General features: G+C 44.3%; 1 protein-coding gene across 1 annotated transcript in view; it reads right to left on the reverse strand.

The window, feature by feature from the left end:
• The window catches only part of CA10 (carbonic anhydrase 10), a 579,440-nt gene that overhangs the window by 290,600 nt on the left and 261,958 nt on the right, over nucleotides 1-26,882 (reverse strand). Inside the window, exon 3 of the mRNA XM_063961261.1 lies at nucleotides 21,156-21,230. Within this exon, the coding sequence (XP_063817331.1) occupies nucleotides 21,156-21,230 (75 nt within the window). The remainder of the gene's footprint in view (nucleotides 1-21,155; nucleotides 21,231-26,882) is intronic.

Consider the following 26,882-nt stretch of genomic DNA (forward strand, 5'->3'; position numbering starts at 1 on the left):
GCAGGCAGAGGCAGAGCAGTGTGATGGAGGGACATGGAGCGCACAGCGCGCGGCGCTCCTGTGTCCCTCCTGCATCTCCGGCGGCAGCAGCGGCGGTTCTATTACAGGAAATACCCGTTCGTGACCTCTGATCACGAACCGGCACTTCCTATAATAGACCCGCCGCGGCCGCCGAAGATGCAGGAGGGACACAGGAGAGCCGCGCACGCTGTGTGCTTCGTGTCCCTCCAGAAGACAGCGCGGGATCGACGGAGGGGTAAGTAACAGCACTGTGGGGCATACCTGGCACTTGGGGAGGGAACGTATCTGGCAGCACTGTGGGGGCATATCTGGCAGCACTGTGGGGGCATATCTGGCAGCACTGTGGGGGCATAACTGGCAGCACTGTGGGGGCATAACTGGCAGCACTGTGGGGGCATATCTGGCAGCACTGTGGGGGCATAACTGGCAGCACTGTGGGGGCATAACTGGCAGCACTGTGGGGGCATATCTGGCAGCACTGTGGGGGCATATCTGGCAGCACTGTGGGGGCATAACTGGCAGCACTGTGGGGGCATATCTGGCAGCACTGTGGGGGCATATCTGGCAGCACTGTGGGGGCATATCTGGCAGCACTGTGGGGGCATAACTGGCAGCACTGTGGGGGCATATCTGGCAGCACTGTGGGGGCATATCTGGCAGCACTGTGGGGGCATAACTGGCAGCACTGTGGGGGCATATCTGGCAGCACTGTGGGGGCATATCTGGCAGCACTGTGGGGGCATATCTGGCAGCACTGTGGGGGCATATCTGGCAGCACTGTGGGGGCATATCTGGCAGCACTGTGGGGGCATATCTGGCAGCACTGTGGGGGCATATCTGGCAGCACTGTGGGGGCATAACTGGCAGCACTGTGGGGGCATATCTGGCAGCACTGTGGGGGCATATCTGGCAGCACTGTGGGGGCATATCTGGCACTATGAGGGCATATCTGGCACTGAGGGCTGTGTACGGCTAGAGCTGCATTTCCCACCCTAGGCTTATACTCGAGTCAATAAGTTTTCCCAGGTTTTTGTGGTAGAATTAGGTGCCTCGGCTTATATTCGGGTCGACTTATACTCGAGTATATACGGTAATACTATACTATCCATCCATCTACATTGTATACCTGTGGTGTTTTTTTTTCCTTCATACTAGTTTAGCAGTCTGCTGACAGTGTCCACCAGGTCCGTTATACAGTATATTATATATATAAGCAGCAGTACGGTAGGCCACGGCTGTACCTACCTCTGTGTCGTCAGTGCACTCGTCGTCCATAAGTAATATAATACTATACTATCCATCCATCTACATTGTATACCTGTGGTGTTTTTTTTTTCTTCATACTAGTTTAGCAGTCTGCTGACAGTGTCCACCAGGTCCGTTATACAGTATATTATATATATAAGCAGCAGTACGGTAGGCCACGGCTGTACCTACCTCTGTGTCGTCAGTGCACTCGTCGTCCATAAGTAATATAATACTATGCTATCCACCCATCTACATTGTATACCTGTGTTGTTGTTTTTTTCTTCATACTAGTTTAGCAGTCTGCTGACAGTGTCCACCAGGTCCGTTATACAGTATATTATATATATAAGCAGCAGTACGGTAGGCCACGGCTGTACCTACCTCTGTGTCGTCAGTGCACTCGTTGTCCATAAGTAATATAATACTATACTATCCATCCATCTACATTGTATACCTGTGTTGTTGTTTTTTCCCCCTTCATACTAGTTTAGCAGTCTGCTGACAGTGTCCACCAGGTCCGTTATACAGTATATTATATATATAAGCAGCAGTACGGTAGGCCACGGCTGTACCTACCTCTGTGTCGTCAGTGCACTCGTCGTCCATAAGTAATATAATACTATACTATCCATCCATCTACATTGTATACCTGTGTTGTTGTTTTTTTCTTCATACTAGTTTAGCAGTCTGCTGACAGTGTCCACCAGGTCCGTTATACAGTATATTATATATATAAGCAGCATTACGGTAGGCCACAGCTGTACCTACCTCTGTGTCGTCACTCGTCGTCCATAAGTAATATAATACTATACTATCCATCCATCTACATTGTATACCTGTGGTGTTTTTTTTTCTTCATCCTAGTTTAGCAGTCTGCTGACAGTGTCCACCAGGTCCGTTATACAGTATATTATATATATAAGCAGCAGTACGGTAGGCCACGGCTGTACCTACCTCTGTGTCGTCAGTGCAATCGTCGTCAATAAGTAATATAATACTATACTATCCATCCATCTACATTGTATACCTGTGTTGTTGTTTTTTTCTTCATACTAGTTTACCAGTCTGCTGACAGTGTCCACCAGGTCCGTTATACAGTATATTATATATATAAGCAGAAGTGCGGTAGGCCACGGCTGTACCTACCTCTGTGTCATCACTCGTCGTCCATAAGTAATATAATACTATACTATCCATCCATCTACATTGTATACCTGTGGTGTTTTTTTCTTCTTCATCCTAGTTTAGCAGTCTGCTGACAGTGTCCACCAGGTCCGTTATACAGTATATTATATATATAAGCAGCAGTACGGTAGGCCACGGCTGTACCTACCTCTGTGTCGTCAGTGCACTCGTCGTCCATAAGTAATATAATACTATACTATCCATCCATCTACATTGTATACCTGTGGGGTTTTTTTTTTCTTCATACTAGTTTAGCAGTCTGCTGACAGTGTCCAACAGGTCCGTTATACAGTATATTATATATATAAGCAGCAGTACGGTAGGCCACGGCTGTACCTACCTCTGTGTCGTCACTCGTCGTCCATAAGTAATATAATACTATACTATCCATCCATCTACATTGTATACCTGTGGTGTTTTTTTTCTCTTCATACTAGTTTAGCAGTCTGCTGACAGTGTCCACCAGGTCCGTTATACAGTATATTATATATATAAGCAGCAGTACGGTAGGCCACGGCTTTACCTACCTCTGTGTTGTCAGTGCACTTGTCGTCCATAAGTAATATAATACTGTACTATCCATCCATCTACATTGTATACCTGTGGTGTTTTTTTTTTCCTTCATACTAGTTTAGCAGTCTGCTGACAGTGTCCACCAGGTCCGTTATACAGTATATTATATATATAAACAGCAGTACGGTAGGCCACGGCTGTACCTACCTCTGTGTCGTCACTCGTCGTCCATAAGTAATATAATACTATACTATCCATCCATCTACATTGTATACCTGTGGTGTTTTTTTTTCCTTCATACTAGTTTAGCAGTCTGCTGACAGTGTCCACCAGGTCCGTTATACAGTATATTATATATATAAGCAGCAGTACGGTAGGCCACGGCTGTACCTACCTCTGTGTCGTCAGTGCACTCGTCGTCCATAAGTAATATAATACTATACTATCCATCCATCTACATTGTATTCCTGTGTTGTTGTTTTTTTCTTCATACTAGTTTAGCAGTCTGCTGACAGTGTCCACCAGGTCCGATATACAGTATATTATATATATAAGCAGCAGTACGGTAGGCCACGGCTGTACCTACCTCTGTGTCGTCACTTGTCATCCATAAGTAATATAATACTATACTATCCACCCATCTACATTGTATACCTGTGGTGGCTTTTAGTTGTGCGCAAAATATGGAGAACAAAAATGTGGAGTTAAAAAAAATAGGGAAAGATCAAGATCCACTTCCACCTCGTGCTGAAGCTGCTGCCACTAGTCATGGCCGAGACGATGAAATGCCATCAACGTCGTCTGCCAAGGCCGATGCCCAATGTCATAGTACAGAGCATGTAAAATCCAAAACACAAAAGATCAGTAAAAAAATCAAAATTAAAAGCGTCTGAGGAGAAGCGTAAACTTGCCAATATGCTATTTACGACACGGAGTGGCAAGGAACGGCTGAGGCCCTGGCCTATGTTCATGGCTAGTGGTTCAGCTTCACATGAGGATGGAAGCACTCATCCTCTCGCTAGAAAAAAGAAAAGACTTGCGGCAAAAGTACAGCAAAGAACTGTGCGTTCTTCGAAATCCCAAATCCCAAAGGAGAGTCCAATTGTGTCGGTTGCGATGCCTGACCTTCCCAACACTGGACGGGAAGAGCTTGCGCCTTTCACCATTTGCACGCCCCCTGCAAGTGTTGAATGGAGCACCCGCAGTCCAGTTCCTGATAGTGAAATTGAAGATGTCAGTGTTGAAGTACACCAGGATGAGGATATGGGTGTTGCTGGCGCTGGGGAGGAAATTGACAAGGAGGATTCTGATGGTGAGGTGGTTTGTTTAAGTCAGGCACCCGGGGAGACACCTGTTGTCCGTGGGAGGAATATGGCCATTGACATGCCTGGTGAAAATACCAAAAAAATCAGCTCTTCAGTGTGGAAGTATTTCAACAGAAATGCGGACAACAGGTGTCAAGCCATGTGTTGCCTTTGTCAAGCTGTAATAAGTAGGGGTAAGGATGTTAACCACCTCGGAACATCCTCCCTTATATGTCACCTGCAGCACATTCATAATAAGTCCCGTGACAAGTTCAAAAACTTTGGGCGACAGCGGAAGCAGTCCACTGACCAGTAAATCCCTTCCTCTTGTAACCAAGCTCGCGCAAACCACACCACCAACTCCCTCAGTGTCAATTTCCTCCTTACCCAGGAAAGCCAATAGTCCTGCAGGCCATGTCACTGGCAAGTCTGACGAGTCCTCTCCTGCCTGGGATTCCTCCGATGCATCCTTGAGTGTAATGCCTACTGCTGCTGGCGCTGCTGTTGTTGCTGCTGGGAGTCGATCGTCATCCCAGAGGGGAAGTCGGAAGACCACTTGTACTACTTCCAGTAAGCAATTGACTGTCCAACAGTCCTTTGCGAGGAAGATGAAATATCACAGCAGTCATCCTGTTGCAAAGCGGATAACTGAGGCCTTGACAACTATGTTGGTGTTAGACGTGCGTCCGGTATCCGCCGTTAGTTCACAGGGAACTAGACAATTTCTTGAGGCAGTGTGCCCCCGTTACCAAATACCATCTAGGTTCCACTTCTCTAGGCAGGCGATACCGAGAATGTACACGGACGTCAGAAAAAGACTCACCAGTGTCCTAAAAAATGCAGTTGTACCCAATGTCCACTTAACCACGGACATGTGGACAAGTGGAGCAGGGCAGTCTCAGGACTACATGACTGTGACAGCCCACTGGGTAGATGTATTGCCTCCCGCTGCAAGAACAGCAGCGGCGGCACCAGTAGCAGCATCTTGCAAACGCCAACTCGTTCCTAGGCAGGCTACGCTTTGTATCATCGCTTTCCAGAATAGGCACACAGCTGAAAACCTCTTACGGCAACTGAGGAAGATCATTGCAGAATGGCTTACCCCAATTGGACTCTCCTGGGGATTTGTGACATCGGACAATGCCAGCAATATTGTGAGTGCATTACATCTGGGCAAATTCCAGCACGTCCCATGTTTTGCACATACCTTGAATTTAGTGGTGCAGAATTATTTAAAAAACGACAGGGACGTGCAAGAGATGCTGTCGGTGGCCAGAAGAATTGCGGGCCACTTTCGGCGTACAGGCACCGCGTACAGAAGACTGGAGCACCACCAAAAACACCTGAACCTGCCCTGCCATCATCTGAAGCAAGAGGTGGTAACGAGGTGGAATTCAACCCTCTATATGCTTCAGAGGATGGAGGAGCAGCAAAAGGCCATTCAAGCCTATACATCTGGCCACGATATAGGCAAAGGAGGTGGAATGCACCTGTCTCAAGCGCAGTGGAGAATGATTTCAACGTTGTGCAAGGTTCTGCAACCCTTTGAACTTGCCACACGTGAAGTCAGTTCAGACACTGCCAGCCTGAGTCAGGTCATTCCCCTCATCAGGCTTTTGCAGAAGAAGCTGGAGACATTGAAGGAGGAGCTAAAACAGAGCGATTCCGCTAGGCATGTGGGACTTGTGGATGGAGCCCTTCATTCGCTTAACCAGGATTCACGTGTGGTCAATATGTTGAAATCAGAGCACTACATTTTGGCCACCGTGCTCGATCCTAGATTTAAAACCTACGTTGGATCTCTCTTTCCGGCAGACACAAGTCTGCAGAGGTTCAAAGACCTGCTGGTGAGAAAATTGTCAAGTCAAGCGAAACGCGACCCGTCAACATCTCCTCCTTCACATTCTCCCGCAACTGGGGGTGCGAGGAAAAGGCTACGAATTCCGAGCCCACCCGCTGGCGGTGATGCAGGGCAGTCTGGAGCGACTGCTGATGCTGACATCTGGTCCGGACTGAAGGACCTGCCAACGATTACTGACATGTCGTCTACTGTCACTGCATATGATTCTCTCACCATTGAAAGAATGGTGGAGGATTATATGAGTGACCGCATCCAAGTAGGCACGTCAGACAGTCCGTACGTATACTGGCAGGAAAAAGAGGTAATTTGGAGGCCCTTGCAGAAACTGGCTTTATTCTACCTAAGTTGCCCTCCCTCCAGTGTGTACTCCGAAAGAGTGTTTAGTGCCGCCGCTCACCTTGTCAGCAATCGGCGTACGAGGTTACTTCCAGAAAATGTGGAGAAGATGATGTTCATTAAAATGAATTATAATCAATTCCTCCATGAAGACATTCACCAGCAGCAATTGCCTCCAGAAAGTACACGGGGATCTGAGATGGTGGATTCCAGTGGGGACAAATTAATAATCTGTGAGGAGGGGGATGTACACAGTGAAAGGGGTGATGAATCGGACGATGATGATGAGGTGGACATCTTGCCTCTGTAGAGCCAGTTTGTGCAAGGAGAGATTGCTTCTTTTTTGGTGGGGGCCCAAACCAACCAGTCATTTCAGTCACAGTCGTGTGGCAGACCCTGTCGCTGAAATGATGGGTTGGTTAAAGTGTGCATGTCCTGTTTATACAACATAAGGGTGGGTGGGAGGGCCCAAGGACAATTCCATCTTGCACCTCTTTTTTCTTTCATTTTTCTTTGCGTCATGTGCTGTTTGGGGAGTATTTTTTGGAAGGGCCATCCTGCCTGACACTGCAGTGCCACTCCTAGATGGGCCAGGTGTTTGTGTCGGCCACTTGTGTCGCTTAGCTTAGCCATCCAGCGACCTCGGTGCAAATTTTAGGACTAAAAATAATATTGTCAGGTGTGAGGTGTTCAGAATAGACTGGAAATTATTGTAAATTATGGTTATTGAGGTTAATAATACTATGGGATCAAAATGACCCCCAAATTCAATGATTTAAGCTGTTTTTTAGGGTTTTTTGGAAAAAAACACCCGAATCCAAAACACACCCGAATCCGACAAAAAAAATTCGGTGAGGTTTTGCCAAAACGCGTTCGAACCCAAAACACGGCCGCGGAACCGAACCCAAAACCAAAACACAAAACCCGAAAAATTTCCGGTGCACATCACTACTTATTACAGCTTGACAAAGGCAACACACGGCTTGACACCTGTTGTCCACATTTCTGCTAAAATAATTCCACACCGAAGAGGTGATTTTTTTTGTAATTTGACCAGGCATGTCAATGGCCATATTCATCCCACGGACAACAGGTGTCTCCCCGGGTGCCTAACTTAAACAAACCACCTCACCATCAGAATGCTCCTTGTCAATTTCCTCCTCAGCGCCAGCAACACCCATATCCTCATCCTGGTGAACTTCAACAGTGACATCTTCAATTTGACTATCAGGAACTAGACTGTGGGTGCTCCTTCCAGCACTTCCAGGGGGCGTGCAAATGGTGGAAGGAGCCACTTCTTCCCATCCAGTGTTGGAAAGGTCAGGCATCACAACCGACACAATTGGACTCTCCTTGGGGATTTGTGATTTAGAAGAACGCACAGTTCTTTGCTGTGCTTTTGCCATCTTAACTCTTTTTAGTTTTCTAGCGGGAGGATGAATGCTTCCATCCTCATGTGGAGCTGAACCACTAGCCATGAACATAGGCCAGGGCCTCAGCCGTTCCTTGCCACTCCGTGTCATAAATGGCATATTGGCAAGTTTATGCTTCTCCTCAGATGCTTTTAATTTAGATTTTTGGGTTATTTTACTGAACTTTAGTATTTTGGATTTTACATGCTCTCTACTATGACATTGGGCATCGGCCTTGGCAGATGATGTTGATGTCATTGAATCGTCTCTGCCATGACTAGTGGCAGCAGCATCAGCACTAGGTGGAAGTGGAACTTGATCTTTCCCTATTTCACCCTCCACATTTATTTTCTCCATTTTTTTAATGTGTAGAATTATATGCCAGTAATATTATTATATCAATAGCAATGGCCTACTGTACTGTACAACTATATACTGTTGGTCACCAAAATGCTGCACTGTACTACTATATATACTGCTCACAAAAATGCAGCACAGATATGGAATGGATACTGGCAGTGACACGGAGCTGCAAGATACAGCAATGGCCTACTGTACTGTACAACTATATACTGTTGGTCACCAAAATGCTGCACTGTACTACTATATATACTGCTCACAAAAATGCAGCACAGATATGGAATTGATACTTGCAGTGACACGGAGCTGCAAGATACAGCAATGGCCTACTGTACTGTACAACTATATACTTTTGGTCACCAATATGATGCACTGTACTACTATATATACTGCTCACAAAAATGCAGCACAGATATGGAATGGATACTTGCAGTGACATGGAGCTGCAAGATACAGCAATGGCCTACTGTACTGTACAAATATATACTGTTGGTCACCAAAATGCTGCACTGTACTACTATATATACTGCTCACAAAAATGCAGCACAGATATGGAATGGATACTTGCAGTGACACGGAGCTTCAAGATACAGCAATGGCCTACTGTACTGTACAACTATATACTGTTGGTCACCAAAATGCTGCACTGTACTACTATATATACTGCTCACAAAAATGCAGCACAGATATGGAATGGATACTTGCAGTGACACGGAGCTGCAAGATACAGCAATGGCTTACTGTACTGTACAACTATATACTGTTGGTCACCAAAATGCTGCACTGTACTACTATATATACTGCTCACAAAAATGCAGCACAGATATGGAATGGATACTTGCAGTGATACGGAGCTGCAAGATACAGCAATGGCTTACTGTACTGTACAACTATATACTGTTGGTCACCAAAATGCAGCACTGTACTACTATACATACTGCTCACAAAAATGCAGCACAGATATGGAATGGATACTTGCAGTGACACGGAGCTGCAAGATACAGCAATGGCCTACTGTACTGTACAACTATATACTGTTGGTCACCAAAATGCTGCACTTTACTACTATATATACTGCTCACAAAAATGCAGCACAGATATGGAATGGATACTTGCAGTGACACGGAGCTGCAAGATACAGCAATGGCTTACTGTACTGTACAACTATATACTGTTGGTCACCAAAATGCTGCACTTTACTACTATATATACTGCTCACAAAAATGCAGCACAGATATGGAATGGATACTTGCAGTGACACGGAGCTGCAAGATACAGCAATGGCCTACTGTACTGTACAACTATATACTGTTGGTCTCCAAAATGCTGCACTGTACTACTATATATACTGCTCACAAAAATGCAGCACATATATGGAATGGATACTTGCAGTGACACAGAGCTGCAAGATACAGCAATGGCCTACTGTTCTGTACAACTATATACTGTTGGTCACCAAAATGCAGCACACTGAGCACAGATATTTGCAGCACACTGAGCACAGATATGGAGCTTTTCAGGCAGAGAACGTAGATATTTGCAGCACACTGAGCACAGATATTTGCAGCACACTGAGCACAGATATTTTCAGCACACTGAGCACAGATACGGAGCTTTTCAGGGAGAGAACGTAGCCACATCCTCTCCGTTCAATCTCCAATGCACGAGTGGAAATAGCGGCGCCGACTGGCTCTTTATATAGAATATGAATCTTGCGAGAATCAAAATGCGGGATGATGACGTTCGGCCGCATTCGAGTTAACCGAGCAAGGCGGGAAGATCCGAGGCTGCCTCGGACCCGTGTAAAATAGGTGAAGTTCGGGGGGGTTCGGATCTCGACGAACCGAACCTGCTCATCTGTAGTATATACTGTATACTGCGCAGTGGCGGAACAAGCAAGCGGTGGGCCCAGGTGCGACAAAATGCTTTGGGCCCCCCCCCCATCCAAGTCCACCCCGGGGGCAGTTCGCGCCGTAGGCGCGCGCAAAAATACATAGTGGCGTGGCTTCGTGGGGAAGGGGTGTGGCCACAAAATAATACCAACACAGTAGTCTCCATTATTCAAATTACGCCGCACAGTAGCACCACTACACCAGGTAGAGACCCTTTTACACCTTACAGCGAATAGATTCCTCTTTTTACACATTACAGCAGACAGCGTGCCCTTTTTACACATAACGGCAGACAGCGTGCCCTTTTTACACATAACGGCAGACCGCGTGCCCTTGTTACACATTACGGCAGACAGCGTGCCCTTTTTACACATTACGGTAGACAGCGTGCCCTTGTTACACATTACGGCAGACAGCGTCCCCATTTTTACACATTACGGCAGGCAGATTCCCCTTTTTACACATAGTGGCAGGCAGTCCCCCCTTTTTACACATTGCGGCAGGTAGTCCCCCCTTTTTACACATTGCGGCAGGCAGTCCCCCCTTTTTACACAGTGCGGCAGGCAGTCCCCCCTTTTTACACATTGCGGCAGGCAGTCCCCCCTTTTTACACATTGCGGCAGGTAGTCCGCCCTTTTTACACATTGCGGCAGGCAGTCCCCCCTTTTTACACATTGCGGCAGGTAGTCCCCCCTTTTTACACATTGCGGCAGGCAGTCCCCCCTTTTTACACAGTGCGGCAGGTAGTCCCCCCTTTTTACACATTGCGGCAGGCAGGCACAAGAAAGAAAGAAGGAAAGAAAAAGAAAGAAAGAAAGAAAGAAAGAAAGAAAGAAAGAAAGAAAGAAAGAAAGAAAGAAAGAAAGAAAGAAGAATTATACTTACCCTCAGGCTCCTCGGTGCAGCTGCGTCAGACGACGATTCCCGGGCAGTAGAGAATGAGGAGGAGGGAGCCGGAGGACGGAGCCGCAGCAGCGCTTTGTTACTGGTGGAGGCGCTGCTGCTGCTGCCCCTCTGCTTCCCTATAGGCTGTTCTCGGAAGACAGCCTATAGGGAAGCAGAGGAGCAGCAGCAGCAGCGCCTCCACCAGTAACAAAGCGCTGCTGCGGCTCCGTCCTCCGGCTCCCTCCTCCTTCCCCCGTCTGTACCGCTGCTCAGCTCCTATCTCCGGGCGGCTGTGCGCTGCGGGCAGCGGTTGCCTGCAGCGCACAGCGGCATGTAATGAGTCAGTTTGACTCATTACATGCTTGGGCCCCTGGACAGAGGCGGGCCCCAGTGCAGTGCACTGCCTGCACTGCCGGTAGTTCCGCCTCTGATACTGCGTATATATATATATATATATATATAATATATAGGTGCACGCCTTGACAAAGGGGTCTCAGGACCCCGAAACGTTGGTTGTTTATGTGACCACTGTTATGCTTTGATTCAATACACGATTGACCATTTATATTGACGGAGTGCCGCTGCCTTTTTTCTACTATATATATATATATATATATACACACACACACACACACACACACACACACACACACACACACGCACGCACGCACACACACACACACACACACACACACACACAGTATATATATATATATATATATATATATATATAAAATGCAAGAACACATAAATTGTCACATCTCCTGCTAGTGTTTAACATTTTCTCCCACTTTGTGAAAAATTCGCTACCTGATGGTGTTGCTTAAAGGTCATCATAATATCTGTGTGATTCTGGCAGCACTGGGCTTAGTTCTCCGTTGTTTAAGCATAGTGATAACCTTTGATGTTGTCTCTCGTTAACATAATTATAGTCATGCTTTTTAGTTAGCTTATACTTCTGTATTAATGACAATAATCATCTGCTTTGTAACAAAGTTATCACGAATGACAGGGGCGTTGACCTACTCAATGTATCTAGGCAGTCATTGTATTACTCTTAGAAAATTATACTTAAACAGTGCTTTTAGCTTCTAGTATAAATGCAGATATATGTCAGAATATTGCTCAATCAGTGGATTAAATATTAAGCATTGGCAACACAGAGCAGCTGTTATTGGATACTGCATTATGCTACATTAAGGATCCTACAGTACACAAACAGCAATACAATTAATTATGCTCAATTCTCCCATTTGTACACCTTGCACCTAAATAGATGCTTCTCAATTTTAAAAAGTGCATCCTGCAAATGCAAACAGTCTGTGCAACTGGTGTCACTTTAGGACCTCTCCCTAATTGAATAAAAAATGATCCATGATCTCCTAAAATAATGCTTGTCTAGCCTCATTTATAGTTTAGATAAATGATGTGAGTAAGACAACATTAGGCTTAACAGTTTTAATATGTTGATACCTGTGCAATATTTCTAACATAAATGGCATTATTATTTATTTGTTGGCATGGCTTGACCGGCATCGAGGAAGGAATCGCGTACAAGAACTTTTTCTCATTAACTGGAGTGTTTTCAGTGTATGCCTGTCAGGATTCACTGGTATTATATAGGATTCTGTGTCAACACACACTAGGAATAACCCAGGGGTGCAGAGTCGAACGTAGCAGTAGTTGGCACCAGGGATTTCTGCAAGGTTGGGGCCCCAGAGTGGAACCCAGGAGCGACAAGCAGGTAGCTTTTGACAAGCATATACAAGGAGGAGGTATGGAGAGTGTGGGGACCAAAGGAGGCCACAATAGTGACAGCTGAAGAACTGTTGCTGGATGGAGAAAAAGAAGAAACAGCAGCAGATATTCATAGGAGCACCTAGAAGACCAAGTATATACTGCAAAGCACTTGGGAAATCCATCACGGTATTCACAGGAAAGCTTGAAAAATCCAGCAGAGTTTCCCAAGTAAGTTGAGTAACCACAGTATGAGACTGTAGCAACTAGGCTGTCAGGCACAAATGCAGACAAGGACCTGACACTTGTGCTGTGAGAGAGAAAGGATTACGTAAGGTACTCTGTTAGATTAGGAGACACTCATTGGAGAATGGCTAATGACGAATATTAATATAGACTACCCCAAAATTGCAGTAGCTAAAGGCTGAATTGGAGGAGCATGGAGCATGCCAGCAGTATGGCAGCACCCACTAAGAAGGGGAATCAGCTGGTGCAGACACATCAGGTGGTGGTGAGTGCAGTGGAGAGCACTGGCCCAGTGCACAGACCAGTCACACAGCAGACCCTGGTGTTGATTGGACCCTGGTGGCGAATGACAATCCCCATATATCCTGTGCTCGAAGCTGCCTAATTTGTGCTTTCCTGCTCCTTGTTGCCCTCCTAAGCTGATTTCAGTTGCGTATGACAGTGACCATGGCCTACCTTCCCCCAATAAATCGCAGCCTTGAAATTAGATCCCTGCCACTGACTTTGCATGATCCCAGGCCAACCTGTTTGCTGCCCCAGATTGGCCTGCAGTTGTCATACCAATGAGCCACTGACTTACAGGGATTCTTGTCTGAACATCTCCCCTGATCTGGAAATGTGTATCCTGGCATCTAAATGATCATCAACAAGTTCAGTGTGGGGCATGTAGGACCTGAGGAGCCTCTTAGGTGCACCTATATTCCCTGTTTAATTTATCTGCCACTGAGGGACTAGTCTATACTGTTGGCTTCTAACATGGACCTGAAATCATCTCTATGATGTCTGCCTATCTCTGCCTGCTTCCACTGACCCGTTTGATTTTTGTTTTTTTGTTTTTTGTTACCTATTCCATATTTTTATTTTTTCGCCTACAATGCAGAAGAGAGTGTTTAAAGTTAAGAAGCGGTCATAATCTGGTGCCCAAACCTACAGTACTTTACCTGATTGAATTTACTTCTGTCTCAGTCTCCTCTTTCCTCTCCCCTTACCCTGTTTATGGATACTGAGATGGTGTCTACTTATGGTTTGGTGATTAAATCTGAATAAAACTGCTGAAGAACATTGGAGCAAGTTATCGGACCTGACCCAGCAAACAAAGGCTATCGATCTAAATCTGACTCCAACACTAAACTCCTTACTGGTGTACTACATGAGACTGACTATATCAATTGTGAGAGTGAGTTCCTCAAAGATAAGGCGGATGACCTTGAGAACAGGGAAAGACATTGGCCCTCATTCCGAGTTGTTCGCTCGTTCTTTTTCATCGCATCGCAGCGATTTTCCGCAAACTGCGCATGCGCAATGTTCGCACTGCGGCTGTGCCAAGTAAATTTGCTAAGAAGTTTGGTATTTTACTCACGGCATTACGAGGTTTTTTCTTCGTTCTGGTGATCGTTGTGTGATTGACAGGAAGTGGGTGTTTCTGGGCGGAAACAGGCCGTTTTATGGGAGTGTGTGAAAAAACGCTGCCGTTTCTGGGAAAAACGCGGGAGTGGCTGGAGAAACGGGGGAGTGTCTGGGCGAACGCTGGGTGTGCTTGTGACGTCAAACCAGGAACGAAACTGACTGAACTGATCGCAGTGGCAGAGTAAGTCTGGAGCTACTTAGAAACTGCTTAGAAAATTCTATTCGCAATTTTGAGAATCTTTCGTTCGCAATTTTGCTAAGCTAAGATTCACTCCCAGTAGGCGGCGGCTTAGCGTGTGCGTGTGCAATGCTGCTAAAAGCAGCTTGCGAGCGAACAACTCGGAATGAGGACCATAATACATTTAGATTTTGTGGTATTACCAAGATGGCAGATGCTGCCAGCCTGGAAGGTAATCTTTGGTTCTTTCAATCTCTGGTTTCCGCTCTGTCCAACTCCTCAAATCATATTGAGCTGGCTAACCAGGCTCTCTGTTTTAAACTAGTAGTCTTTGAGCTTCTTGGGGACATACATTTGAGGTATCTCTCCTTCAATACAAAGAACATTATTATATTGACCTGTAGGAATTCTCAATTTTTTTTTCAAAGTTGCTAAGCTTTGGTGGTAGTGTTTCAGCCTTTAAAGCATTTTGGAATTCAGTTCTGTCTCTTATTGTAAAGGTCTCCACCATTCAAATTATGCCTGACCTCCTCTCCATTCTGATGAATAAACCAGTCCTTTATATTGGTATGTTAATTAGGCACATCTGCATTGCAGCGAAGTCTCAACTGACTAAGGACTAATTCTTCCCTCTGACTGTTAAGCAGTGTAAAAATCAAATGTTTTGTATCATCAATTAAATATACTCTATTTCTACTGCTTACATGTACCTGGAGCTTCTTGGTGTTTGTTTTCTTCCTATTATTTTTCTCTCCCTGCCCCATTCTCCCTTATGGTTACTTCCCTTTTCTTTTGTTTGCTGGCTGGTTTTACCCTATACCACTCCCCACCTCCCCACACCATCCCTCCTCTCTTCAACCCTTTTTCCATTACATTTCCTCTGTATAACTTTTCTGAGATTGATCCCTCTTCCCTGTCCAAAGACTATTATGAAACCACTTCAGTCATATGACGTTGTTTGCTTATATTCTGTCAAAACTGACATGCTATCTTCCCTTACTAACTTGACATTATATCATGTCATATTGTTCCTTTACCTTTTGTACTATTGTAATCTGCAACAAAAACTTTGTAAAGGGCATTATTTATAATATGCTGAAAGCAAGTATACAATTAGAGACACAAAACTGCGTCCAAATGTTTATTTTGAGTTGCATATACCTTAAGATGCTGCCTGCAATAAAAGTTTGCATACTCCCCTGTTTGTACAAACCAGTCCATGCTGAATAGCACTTGGGTATATCCTGCCACTCATTGGGTGGTTGGTGCCAGGGTAATGACTCAAACTGATAAAATGCTTACAGTAAGTACATTTGTGGAACTCAAAGTTCCAGTGTCACACAACTTCTTAACAGATGAGGCACTCTTGTGTACCATTTAAAACCCTGTGCCATAGTGTATCTGACAAACTGGGATAAGTTCCTGCATCTCCCCTGCTTCTATACTGCCATCATGCTGCTACTCAACTGATTGCAGTTCACTACTCTCCACTGTATAAGGCGTCATATACACAGAACCTCCTATTTAAACCCCAGCCGGACTATCACACATTGCCAGTACAACTTGTCTCCTGATTTGTGGTGTGATAGTTCCTGGTACAGGAGAGTGCCTTCAGCTGTTTAGACCACCTGGCAGTTCAAACTGTTTTCTGACTGCCCTCTGGACACTGAGCAGTTTCAATACTATTCATCTTTCAACAGTCCCTATCAGTGGTGGCTACAGAGGTGGGGCTGCAGTGCAGTCCAAAACTCAAATAGGAAAGACAAACCAATTTCCACTCCAAACACTGCCAAACATCACCGTCCGGGACTCACCAGCAGTCGGTGTGGCCCTCCAATTTAAATTTTGGACTGCGCTGCAGCCCTGCCTCTTGAGCTGCCGCTGGTCCCTAATCAGATAAGCAGTTTCTGTCCTATTCAGCCTCTAACATAGAGGTGTGCAAAATATGGCCCATAAGCATGAACTGTGCACAGGGTGGGAGGAAGGGGAACTGATAACGGTTGCACAGGGAGGCATGGAAGTAGAGGAGCTGGTAACTGTGCTGAGGAGGGAGATAAGAAGGGGAGCTGGTAACTGTGCCCAGGGAGATAGGAAGGGGCGCTAGTAACTGTGCCCAGGGAGATAGGAAGGGGCGCTAGTAACTGTGCCCAGGGAGATAGGAAGGGGAGCTGGTAACTGTGCCCAGGGAGAGAGAGAGGAGCTGCTATACTGGATGCTGATTCTTTCTTTTCAGCATTGTTGTTTTTTTTTTTTTATTTCTGGCTTATAGTGGTTTCTGTACTTGAATAAAGGCTCTTCTGTATTTTTTTTTTAGATGTTTGTATTTATTTTTGCCTGTCCCCATTATTATGTGAATAATTAAATATATAATGCATATGGGGGGTGTGGGCATATGTATAGGGATATGGGAGGAGAGGGGGCGAGGGGAGTTATAGCAGAAAAATACTAGTATATAATTATAAAGGGGCTTATTCTAAGTTGGCTACATTTACATCTTGCTGAGGCTGCCCCCTTACTACATTATGGTAATATGAGAAGCCACCTATGTATATCACATGAAAGCTCAACCCACACACTGTTATTAAAATGTTTAATAAAAATATTTTTTAGGAAAACCTTATAGCATTTTTCGTTATGTTCTGTATATACAAAATGTATTGTGTGCAGCCCTCAAATATTCACTGGAAAATGTTGTTTCCCCCTAGCTGAAATAATTACTCACCACTGTTCTAGCAGTCCTTACTACCCTAATGTCTCAACAGTTTTCATACTGTTCACCAGTATACCTACAGTATATGTCAGTGGTCCAAGTGGGAATTTTGAAGTGGGGATATGCAAAATTTAAGGGGATTTACTGATAACCCTAGGGTGTAATGCTGTGTGCGCCAATGGTGCATGTTCACTGGAAAAGGGAGAGGAGCCACTCAAAAGGGTGCCTGCCCTTAAGAGGACAGGGGCGGTGAGGCAGACTGGGGTGGTGAGCCCTCATCACCTTCCTCAGCCCCTCGTCACCATCCTCAGCCCATCACCACCTTACCCCTCGTCACCTTTCTCTGCCCCTTGTCACCTTCCTCTGACCTCGTCACCTTCCTCTGTATATTACAGATCCCACAATATCTTTCTCTGCTCACCCATCATTCACAGTACCTCAGTTAACTGCTCTGCCTAATCCTCCCACCACAATGATCTCACTGGTGCATCCTTACCCAGTATTTTTCACAATAATCACCCAGATGCCACCCTAGGTTTTCTCTCTATCCCAGCCAAGTGTACACCTTATGCGCCTAAGTGTTCCCCTTATCATAGGCAAGTGCACCCCTAACTCCACCAAGTGTCTCCTTTATACAAGCAAGGAGTCACCTTTGTACTGCCCAGGTGTCCCTCTTATCCCATCAGTTGTCCCCATTATCCCTGACAGATGTACCCCAATATACCTTTCCTTACCCAGCATCTTGCTGAGCTCCAAATTGTGCAGTTCTGGGTTCTGCCGAGCTGTGCTGCCTGGTCCGTCCCTTTGGGAGGGGGAATTACCACAGGCTTCCCAATCACTGCTGGCCACAGCGATCGAGACACAGTGTAAAGGCTGCAGAGCTGTATCTAGACATTTGGTGCACCCAATATTCTGAATAAGGACAGTGCACGCCGGAGGCCCGTATCTGAAAAAAGCAGGTCAAAGTCTTGCAGGAAAAGGGCCTGGTCACACCACACATTTGTGTCCCTTATTCACATTACATCACACAGTAGGGCCCTTTATTCATTTTACGACAAAGTAGTACCTCTTATGCACAGTATGCCACACAGTAGTACACCTTATACACAGTATATACACTTGCAGTTCACACAGCACAACTGCTATGTGCATCCAGGTTCTCACAGCAAGTACTCTCCAGTACTATTAGCAGATGCCACCACTTAGCATCAAGTGCAAACGCACTCATGACAACCCAGTCCGGCGGTCCCTGCCACATCCTACAGTATCTTCTGTTTCAGGTTGTAAAACCAGCAGGTTTCATTCCCCATATACCTGCGCTCCCTACTAACTTCTTTGCGTCATGTCTCTGTTGTTCTCGGGTGGGCTGTCATCCATGAGCCTACTTTCATTCACACCATCAACAGTCAGTCTTGCACAGAGGTCCCAGTTCTGGGTTCAATAAAATCTAAATCTGACATCCAGCATGGCAGTCCTTAATAGCTAAGGCATGCTGGCAGTTATGGAACTTTAAGTACCAGCATGGCCATGACTGTCAGTGATTGCCAGAACAGGCTGGAAGGTATGGGATTACTAGGGCCAAGATGACCTTGCTGCCAAGACCAACATACCCAATAATAAAAAAAGGCCACTGATGATGGACTAATACATTTTCCCTGATGTAAATCCAGCTAATAAGGCCAAAAGTGTGGTCAGCTGCTGGCAGTACATACATAGAAGAAGTAAACCTTAAATTACTAGGTTTGAGTATACTTGAATTCAGCTTGCCAACACTTATGACCACATTTGTGATTTGGCTTTGACATATCTAGCCAAACAATTGAACTGGGCAGCATATGTGTGCAAGATATAAATGTATAGGAATCTGGAGACAGGCATGAGGGGGATACGTGTTGCATTGAGGAACTATTATTCTTGATTAGGTGAATGGGTCACTATTATTAAATAGCAGAGTAGGTTAGTGATTGTGAGCACTCAATACATTATATTTTAGATGAATAGGAGAACTACTATTATTCCTTAGATGAATGGGGGCACTACTATTATAAATTGGGTAAATTAGGGGAACTATAACTATTAATACGATGAATGAGGGTACTGCTATTGTATACTGGGTGAATCAGAGGCACTATTATTATTCACTGAGTGAACATGGGCATTACATTTGTACAGTGTATTAGGTGAACATGAGCACTACTATATTCTTTAGGTGATTGAGGGTACCTCTATTACTGATAAGGTGAATAGTAGCACTACAAGTATTGATTAGGTGAATGGGGGCACAACTAACAGGCGTTAGGTGATTGGTACAGTCATTTGATGAATGGGCGCACTACTATACCTAAATATTGCGCAGCAAACACTTGTAGTACTACAGGTGTCTGCATGCACATATGCATGGGGCATGTAATTCTGTGCCTAGACTGTGAAATGCACTACCTCACTGAATTAGGCAAGATTATGTTTATTTGTTATTTGTGGAGGTTATTTTCAAAGTGCACCTATTTTGCAACATGATCCACCCAGTAGCACATAGCAAGGTGCACATCTACTCTATACAGTATACTATGAAATAATGTCTCAAAAAATAAGGTTGTGTGGAAGGCAGAAACTGCTTTAGGAGGTGCAAAAATTACATTTAAGTCCAAGCTCCGATCTTTTCAGTACAACCCATTTCAATTAAACACACTTTTTAATTTTTCTCCCCCAAATAATGGTTCTTGTAGATTTATTTATGGATTAAATCAGGGATGGGGAACGTTTGGCCCTCCAGCTGTTGCTGAATTACACATACCAGCATGCCTTGCTACAGTTTTGTTATTTGGCCATGCTAAAACTGTTGCAGAGCATGCTGGGATGTGTAGTTCAACAACCAAGCATATGCAAGTACATGTGATACAGAATCAAACACGCTTCAGTCGCAACCATAGGCGTCGGATTGGGAGGAACAAGGGGGCAGCATGTCCCCCCCCAAACATGACAGAGGTGCAGGCATGTGGAGGGGGAGCGCTTACCCCCCAGATCACCGCGGAGACTGTGACTTCAAAACTCCCGCGCTGCAACGTGCTGCCCTGTGTCCTGTCCAGCCGGCTTTTCACGGAGGCATTACAGGGAGGAGGCGGGGATATTCCAGTAGGCTCAGCATAGCCACACCTCCTCCCAGTAATGCATCTTAGAGCCGGCTAGGACAGGAGGACACGGGGCAGCATGCTGCGGCGCTGGAGTTTTGAATCAGATTCTCAGCTGTGTTCTGGGTTAATAAGTGCTCCCCGCGTGGGGTGGGGGTGGATAATCATGAGGGGAGCGCCAAAATTATTTTTTTATATATGACCCCCCCAACAACAACACGTTCTGGTACCCCTGGTCGCAACTGAAGGGGTGTCGCGGGGTTGAAATGGGACATACTTACATAGGCGATGTTTGTTGAGGGCATGCTGAAGGAACTGTGTCCTAAGCAGAGTCGTCCACAAGTATTAATATGCCTGTTTTTATGTGTATCTTTTAAACCAAAGATATGACTGATGCATGCACACATGGATGATGGTGATGTGTGTCAAATCAAGCATACAGTATGGATATGGGGTGGTCTGCCCGCAGTGATACATATAGCTCAACATATGGGTGAATATCTCTATGAAATTCTGTGGACACCATGTAGCAGCAATTACGGCCACCTTACTTTCAACGCTACATCAGCCCCAGAGTAAGGATCCACTTTCCATATACTCATCAACCAGTCTATTTCTTGCATGTTATAAACACTCCAACCTCCTACTGTACAGTATGTAGTTTTTCAAATGTGTCAACTGTGGCAGTTTCGTCTGTCCACAAAAGCATTTTTCCACCATGAAGAGTCTTACCTGGAACAAAGCTGCCCTGCACGACCTCTTTATAAGCCCACCAGCCTTCATGGATTTTTGGTGAATTCTGTTGTGCTGCAAGATACATAAAAACAGGTACTGTGAGTTTTGTACCATTTATACAATATATTAGCCTGATAACTGTTATACAGTATGACTAGGTAATGATTAAAATAAAATCATATATAACCAATTATTGTTAACATATAAGCTCAAATGTAGAGCCTGTGATTTGCATGTACTGTACTAGAGTGATTTTGGCAATTCACATGTGCAGAGCCAGACCAGAGTGCATTTTCATAAGCTCCAATTTCTTGTTTTATAGATATATTATTATTAACCTTTATTTGTAAGGTGTCACATGGATCTGCAGCACTGTACAGCTGGCAAGACACAGGCCAGTACATAATAAAACAGAACAATGCAGTAAACAAATAACATTACAGAAAGCGCTACAACTCTCAACACAACAACTGATAGCCTAGATGGATAAACGGGTGCAGGGGGAGTATAAACTGAACCATGTGACCATTCGTTTGGATGCAACTAACAGGTTAGAGTCACTAATGTTATTCTTTGATTAGAGTTATATACTTATTATTATTTTTTATATAATGTCAGCATAATTTGTATTGCTTTTCAATTGGAAACAAACCCAATAATACAGCAGACTGGGTATTATCAGGTAGACAAAGGTGTAAAACAGTTTGTAATCTGCAGCACATCTGCATACAAATTTTATGCTACAGTGTTTTCCTGCCAAACACTGTAACATATTTTGGTATGCAGATACATCAATTATAAAAAGGATATAACCATGCCGCATATCATTTTAATCAGCAGGAGCTGCATGTGTGTCTTATTATATCCCATGGTGAATCAGACACATATTCTGGGAAAAAATGAGCAAACATTACATGTGCAGTACATGGACTATTCTGAGATATCATAGTTTTTTTTTGTTTTGTTTTTTCATTTTAAAGTTATAAAAAATTTAAACATTTTTATTTGTTGTGAATGTGCTGTAATTGTTTACTTGTAATTGATTTTCAACATTAACAAATACAACTCACCTCAAAATAATCAGCTATGTTTATGTACAACTTTGTAGAGCTGTTTTGTGTGAGATTTTCAAACTCCATTACATTATTATTTTTATCCTTTACTTATATGGCACCACAAGGGTTCTGCAGCATCCAATTACAGAGTACATAAACAAAATAACCAAAACAGGAGAACAGTGACTTACAGTTGAAGACAATATAGGACAAATACAGGGTAAATAAACATCAGCAGATGACACTGACATAAGTATTGGTCAAGTTGTATGTTTAGCATGGGGAAAATATCTGGATTCAACTTTTCCCCGAGCGCTGTTCTGAGTAGAAAACATCCGACTTTTCATGAACTTGGACACTATTATATGGATCAAACTTGGCTAACAGTACATCCCGGCCAATGAATGCATCATTTAAAATGTTTACAGTGTCTTGTGTGTGACATGGGCTTATTATTGTGATTGCTTCTGAGATGCATGCAACACATTTGGATACAGATTGGATATTGGAAAACAAACACAAAGTCAAGAATAGGTTTATGGATGAGGGGGAGGTAGGTATAGTAGGTATTATTTATTGGTGCAGATATATTAAGCTCAGATTTTTAAATATTGAGTTTAATGTTGCAAAAATATATACAGATGAAATGCAACAACTGGATATTATCAGCATAAGGGTAAGCAGGGCAGTAGAGAGCCTGGCTGGGCCTAGGTGCTTTTCAGGGGGTATGGCCTAATCACAGGAGGTGTGGCCATGCGCCCTTTGGAAAAAAATACAGAAATAATAGTATTTTAAGCACTTCCCTGGCTACATTGCAGCCTAGCACAGAGCATCATGTGCTGAGCTGAGGAGAAAAGCTGCAGCTTCTGCAGCCAGGTAAGGGGTGCGTGTGTGTGTGTGTGGGGGGGAGACCTGGACCCCACTGGGCCCCTCCATCAGACCGTGGACCGGATAATTAGTACCCTCTCCACCCCTTCACCACAGGAGATAAAAAGCTAATTACTTTTCCAAGAGAAGTTATAAAGATAAAATAATGTAGAAATCCAAGAACTAAGCCTTATTGTTCTACAAGTTACTGTGGAAGTTGAGAGTAAGTGGATCCAGGGAAAGGAATACTGAAAGAGGGGTGTGATATGTAGGATTATATCGGGGATAGGATATAGCGGTGAAAACTGATAGAGAATTATAACTGAATTTAGTTACATCCTAAACGCAGTATTAGCTCAGATAAAGATATTAAGAATTATAGTGCAATCTGTAGATACACAGTACATCAGATAATAATATAATTCATCGAGAAAACAAACAATTGTTTATCTGATTGTCTTTATCAATAAGAACTCTCTCTCTCTCTATATATATATATATATATATATATATATATAGTAGTTTTCTAAATTAATTTAAAGATATTTTCAAATATTGTATATTATATTTACATATGTAATATTATATGTCAATATTTGAAAATATATTTAAATTCTTTACAAAACTACTGTGTGCATTCACTGCATTTTAAGTTAAAACTCTTTCTCATATAAGGAGTCACCAGCCTTTTCAACAACAGCAATGGAATGGTTTTACATTCAAAACAATCTTTCTTTGGCAGAAACTTCCATATTTTCCCTCTCCATCTGTTTAGATATATTCACTACAGGATAAATGTCATAATAATAGAATTAATGCAAGTGTAGTGGAACATGCTGCACCAAATTGATACTTTATAGTATTTTATCAAATTTACTCTCAATCAGGATAAATACCAGTGGCGGTTTTTACCTATGAGTTGCAGGACTGCAGCCCCCTCAGTAAAGTCCGCAACTTCAGTGAGCTCACCTGAGCCAGTTGCAGTATGTGAGACTGTACTGGCAGTGAATTCCTATTGGAAGTTCCACCTGCCAGTCATCCGTTGGACAGGATGTCCATTGGGAGGTGTTTCCTTTCTCTGAGACTGCCAGTCCGGGCTGCAATTAGCAGAGAGCAGACTTCCTGTAGAAAGCCACTCCCTGCCTCATCGTCAGACCACTCGGCTTCTATGGGCTGCAGCTGTTGCATGCTGCATGTGCATGCGCACTCAAGCTGCCCCTTGTGGGCATGCACAGGTCCTGGCGCCTGTCAGATCCATTGGGAAGCTGCCTGGGGCTGGCTCTCACCTCTCCCTCACTGGCATGAGCAGCAGGAGTAAGTACATTTCAGCTTACTTTCCTAGCAAGGGAACACAGCACAAAATAACAAGGATTACAACACCAAAATAAATATTGCATTATTAGAAATATCTGAGAGAAATCAAAATATTGGAGTAGACAGTTATAAAGGAGCTCTACAGTATACTCCCCAAACTATACAATTCTTAAAGAAATTTCAGGTGCTGTATTATATATCAATATGTTACAGTACAATGATTAGCACATACACTTGCTTATGAACTTATTTGTGACGATTCAATTGATTGGGCATCTAATTTTCCCATCTAAAAGGGACAATTCCATTGATGTTTGGGTGCACATGCATATCACACATGTCGCGTCCAAACAGACAGGGTTTAGCAGCATAAAACGGCTAAACCCGTCTAAAGTCCTGCTTTGGGTGCACATTTCTTCTCGCACCTCAGTAGGCTGTGAGAAGATAAGTCATCCCTGTGGCTACTTGGCGTCTAAATGAAGCAACAATTGAATTTCTCTGTGTTGCACCACCTAGTGATAGCTGTGGAGTAAAACAATTGAATCAGCCCCATTTTGTCTTTTGGGAGGAATTAGCAATAGAGTGGATGAAACAGCATAACCGAGAAGCTAGACCTTATACTAAGACAATAAAATTAATCCATACATTCAGAATAATTTAGTTGTCCCATGAAAAGTACACAGTTTGTTCCTTCAGATTACATGTTAATAAAAACAATAGCATTACTACAGTGAACGCAGAAAAAATTAGGGAATTTTAAAAACACAAATTTAAAACAAAACACACATTACCTGCAGACAGTGACATCACAAGCTGGGTGCAGGGGGTGCGGCCTACATCCAGGTTCCACCCTCGGAAGCGTGACACCAAGAGCCGGCTGTTCTGCAGTGACAGGAGCCGGGTGCTGCAGTTTGATATTCTCCTGCAGCACTCGGCTCCTGTCACAGATAAAAAGCCGGCACTACAAGCTGCCCAGTCTCCGTGGGTGGCCAGCATCTCCGGGGAAGCTGAATAAACCCCCAGAGTGAAGAAGTGATCTTGAGAGGCCACGCCCTTTTACATTAGGCCACACCCTTTTTTTTGGATGGGTGCGACTTCAGCGAGGTGGGTGTATAATAATGCAGTGTGTGCATCAGGTGTCACCACACCCGGTGCGCCCCTGCCTGCAGTATTAATGCTTACAGGTCTACAGTATTGATAGTACTTTTTATTTTTTGCATAGCTTTGCCTTTACAATCTATTTATATATGTAGTCTGCATTGGGTTGTAAATTTAATTGAACATAGCATAATTACAATGAATTTTAGATAATACTGCCTTTTCAATTATCAGTGAATATCTTATATTTTCTAGTTTCCTTTTTACTCATTAGAAACATATTGATGGTTAATTTGCCATTTTATTTTGTTGCACCTTAGTGGATGATTACGTAGAACATGCCGAGTTCCTAATGAACTCTTCAGAAGTAGATTCTATAAAATGATACGTAGATACTCATTGGTTGCTATGGGCAACTTCTCCACTGGTCCACTTCTCTACTCATTTCACTGCTTGATACAGTACATCAACCCCTTTGGGCGGTATCCTATTAACAGCGGCTATTCTATTAGCTACAATGCCAGCTCTTTTATCAAGTGATTCAGGCATTTATCAGGGATTATGCCTCAGGCACCCGAAGTATAATCCCCAATAAACAGCCGCCGGAGTTGCGATAATACTCTTCGATCCTATTTGTTTTCGTGCAATCGCAGGTCCAATTTCAGCTGATAAAAACGGCCTCTAATTGGATACACATTTCAGAGTTTCAATAATACCTGGGATTAAAATCATTAAATTCCAGGTATTACTGGATTCAAAACACACTGTGCATTAGGCTGGGAAGCAGTGAGATAATACTTTCCTTCTCAGTTCCAGTAGCATAAACTGGTTCTCTCAAGTTGTCCCAGCAGCCTGCAGAATAGATGCAGTTCCATGATGCAGCTGCTCTCAGTCATTGATACTGTAGGCTGGGAGTGTGTTGCGCAGTGGCATAATCACAGTGCAATGTGCTCCCAACCAATCAGTGACCAGTGGTGCAAGTGTACGGGTACAGTCGGGCACGGCATACCCTTAAGAATTTGGCGGTGGCTACGCTGTGCTGCCTCACACTTTAGGGACAGAGGAGAACGCCTCATGCGCCTCTCCTCTCCTGCCTGACACAGTGACAGTCCGGTGGCCGCGGCGTGCACTGAAACGCTGGTTCGTGAGCCAATCAGAGCTCACGACCGGCAGCCAATCAGGAGCTGCCGCTGCTAGACAGCAAGCCCTGACCGGCGCCAGATCTAAAATACGGGACGATGCCGCCGCAGGAGGTTGCGGATACCGGACTGATGGCAGGAGAGGCATGTGCTGTGCTCTCCTCTCCCCAGCAGCAGCAGAGGCAGCAGAAGAAGACAGTGCGGTGAGTTGCACTGCTGGGGCATATCTGGCACTCTGGGGGCATGTGTAT

The sequence above is a fragment of the Pseudophryne corroboree genome, chromosome 3, assembly GCF_028390025.1.
Source record: "Pseudophryne corroboree isolate aPseCor3 chromosome 3, aPseCor3.hap2, whole genome shotgun sequence".
Classification (NCBI taxonomy): domain Eukaryota; kingdom Metazoa; phylum Chordata; class Amphibia; order Anura; family Myobatrachidae; genus Pseudophryne; species Pseudophryne corroboree.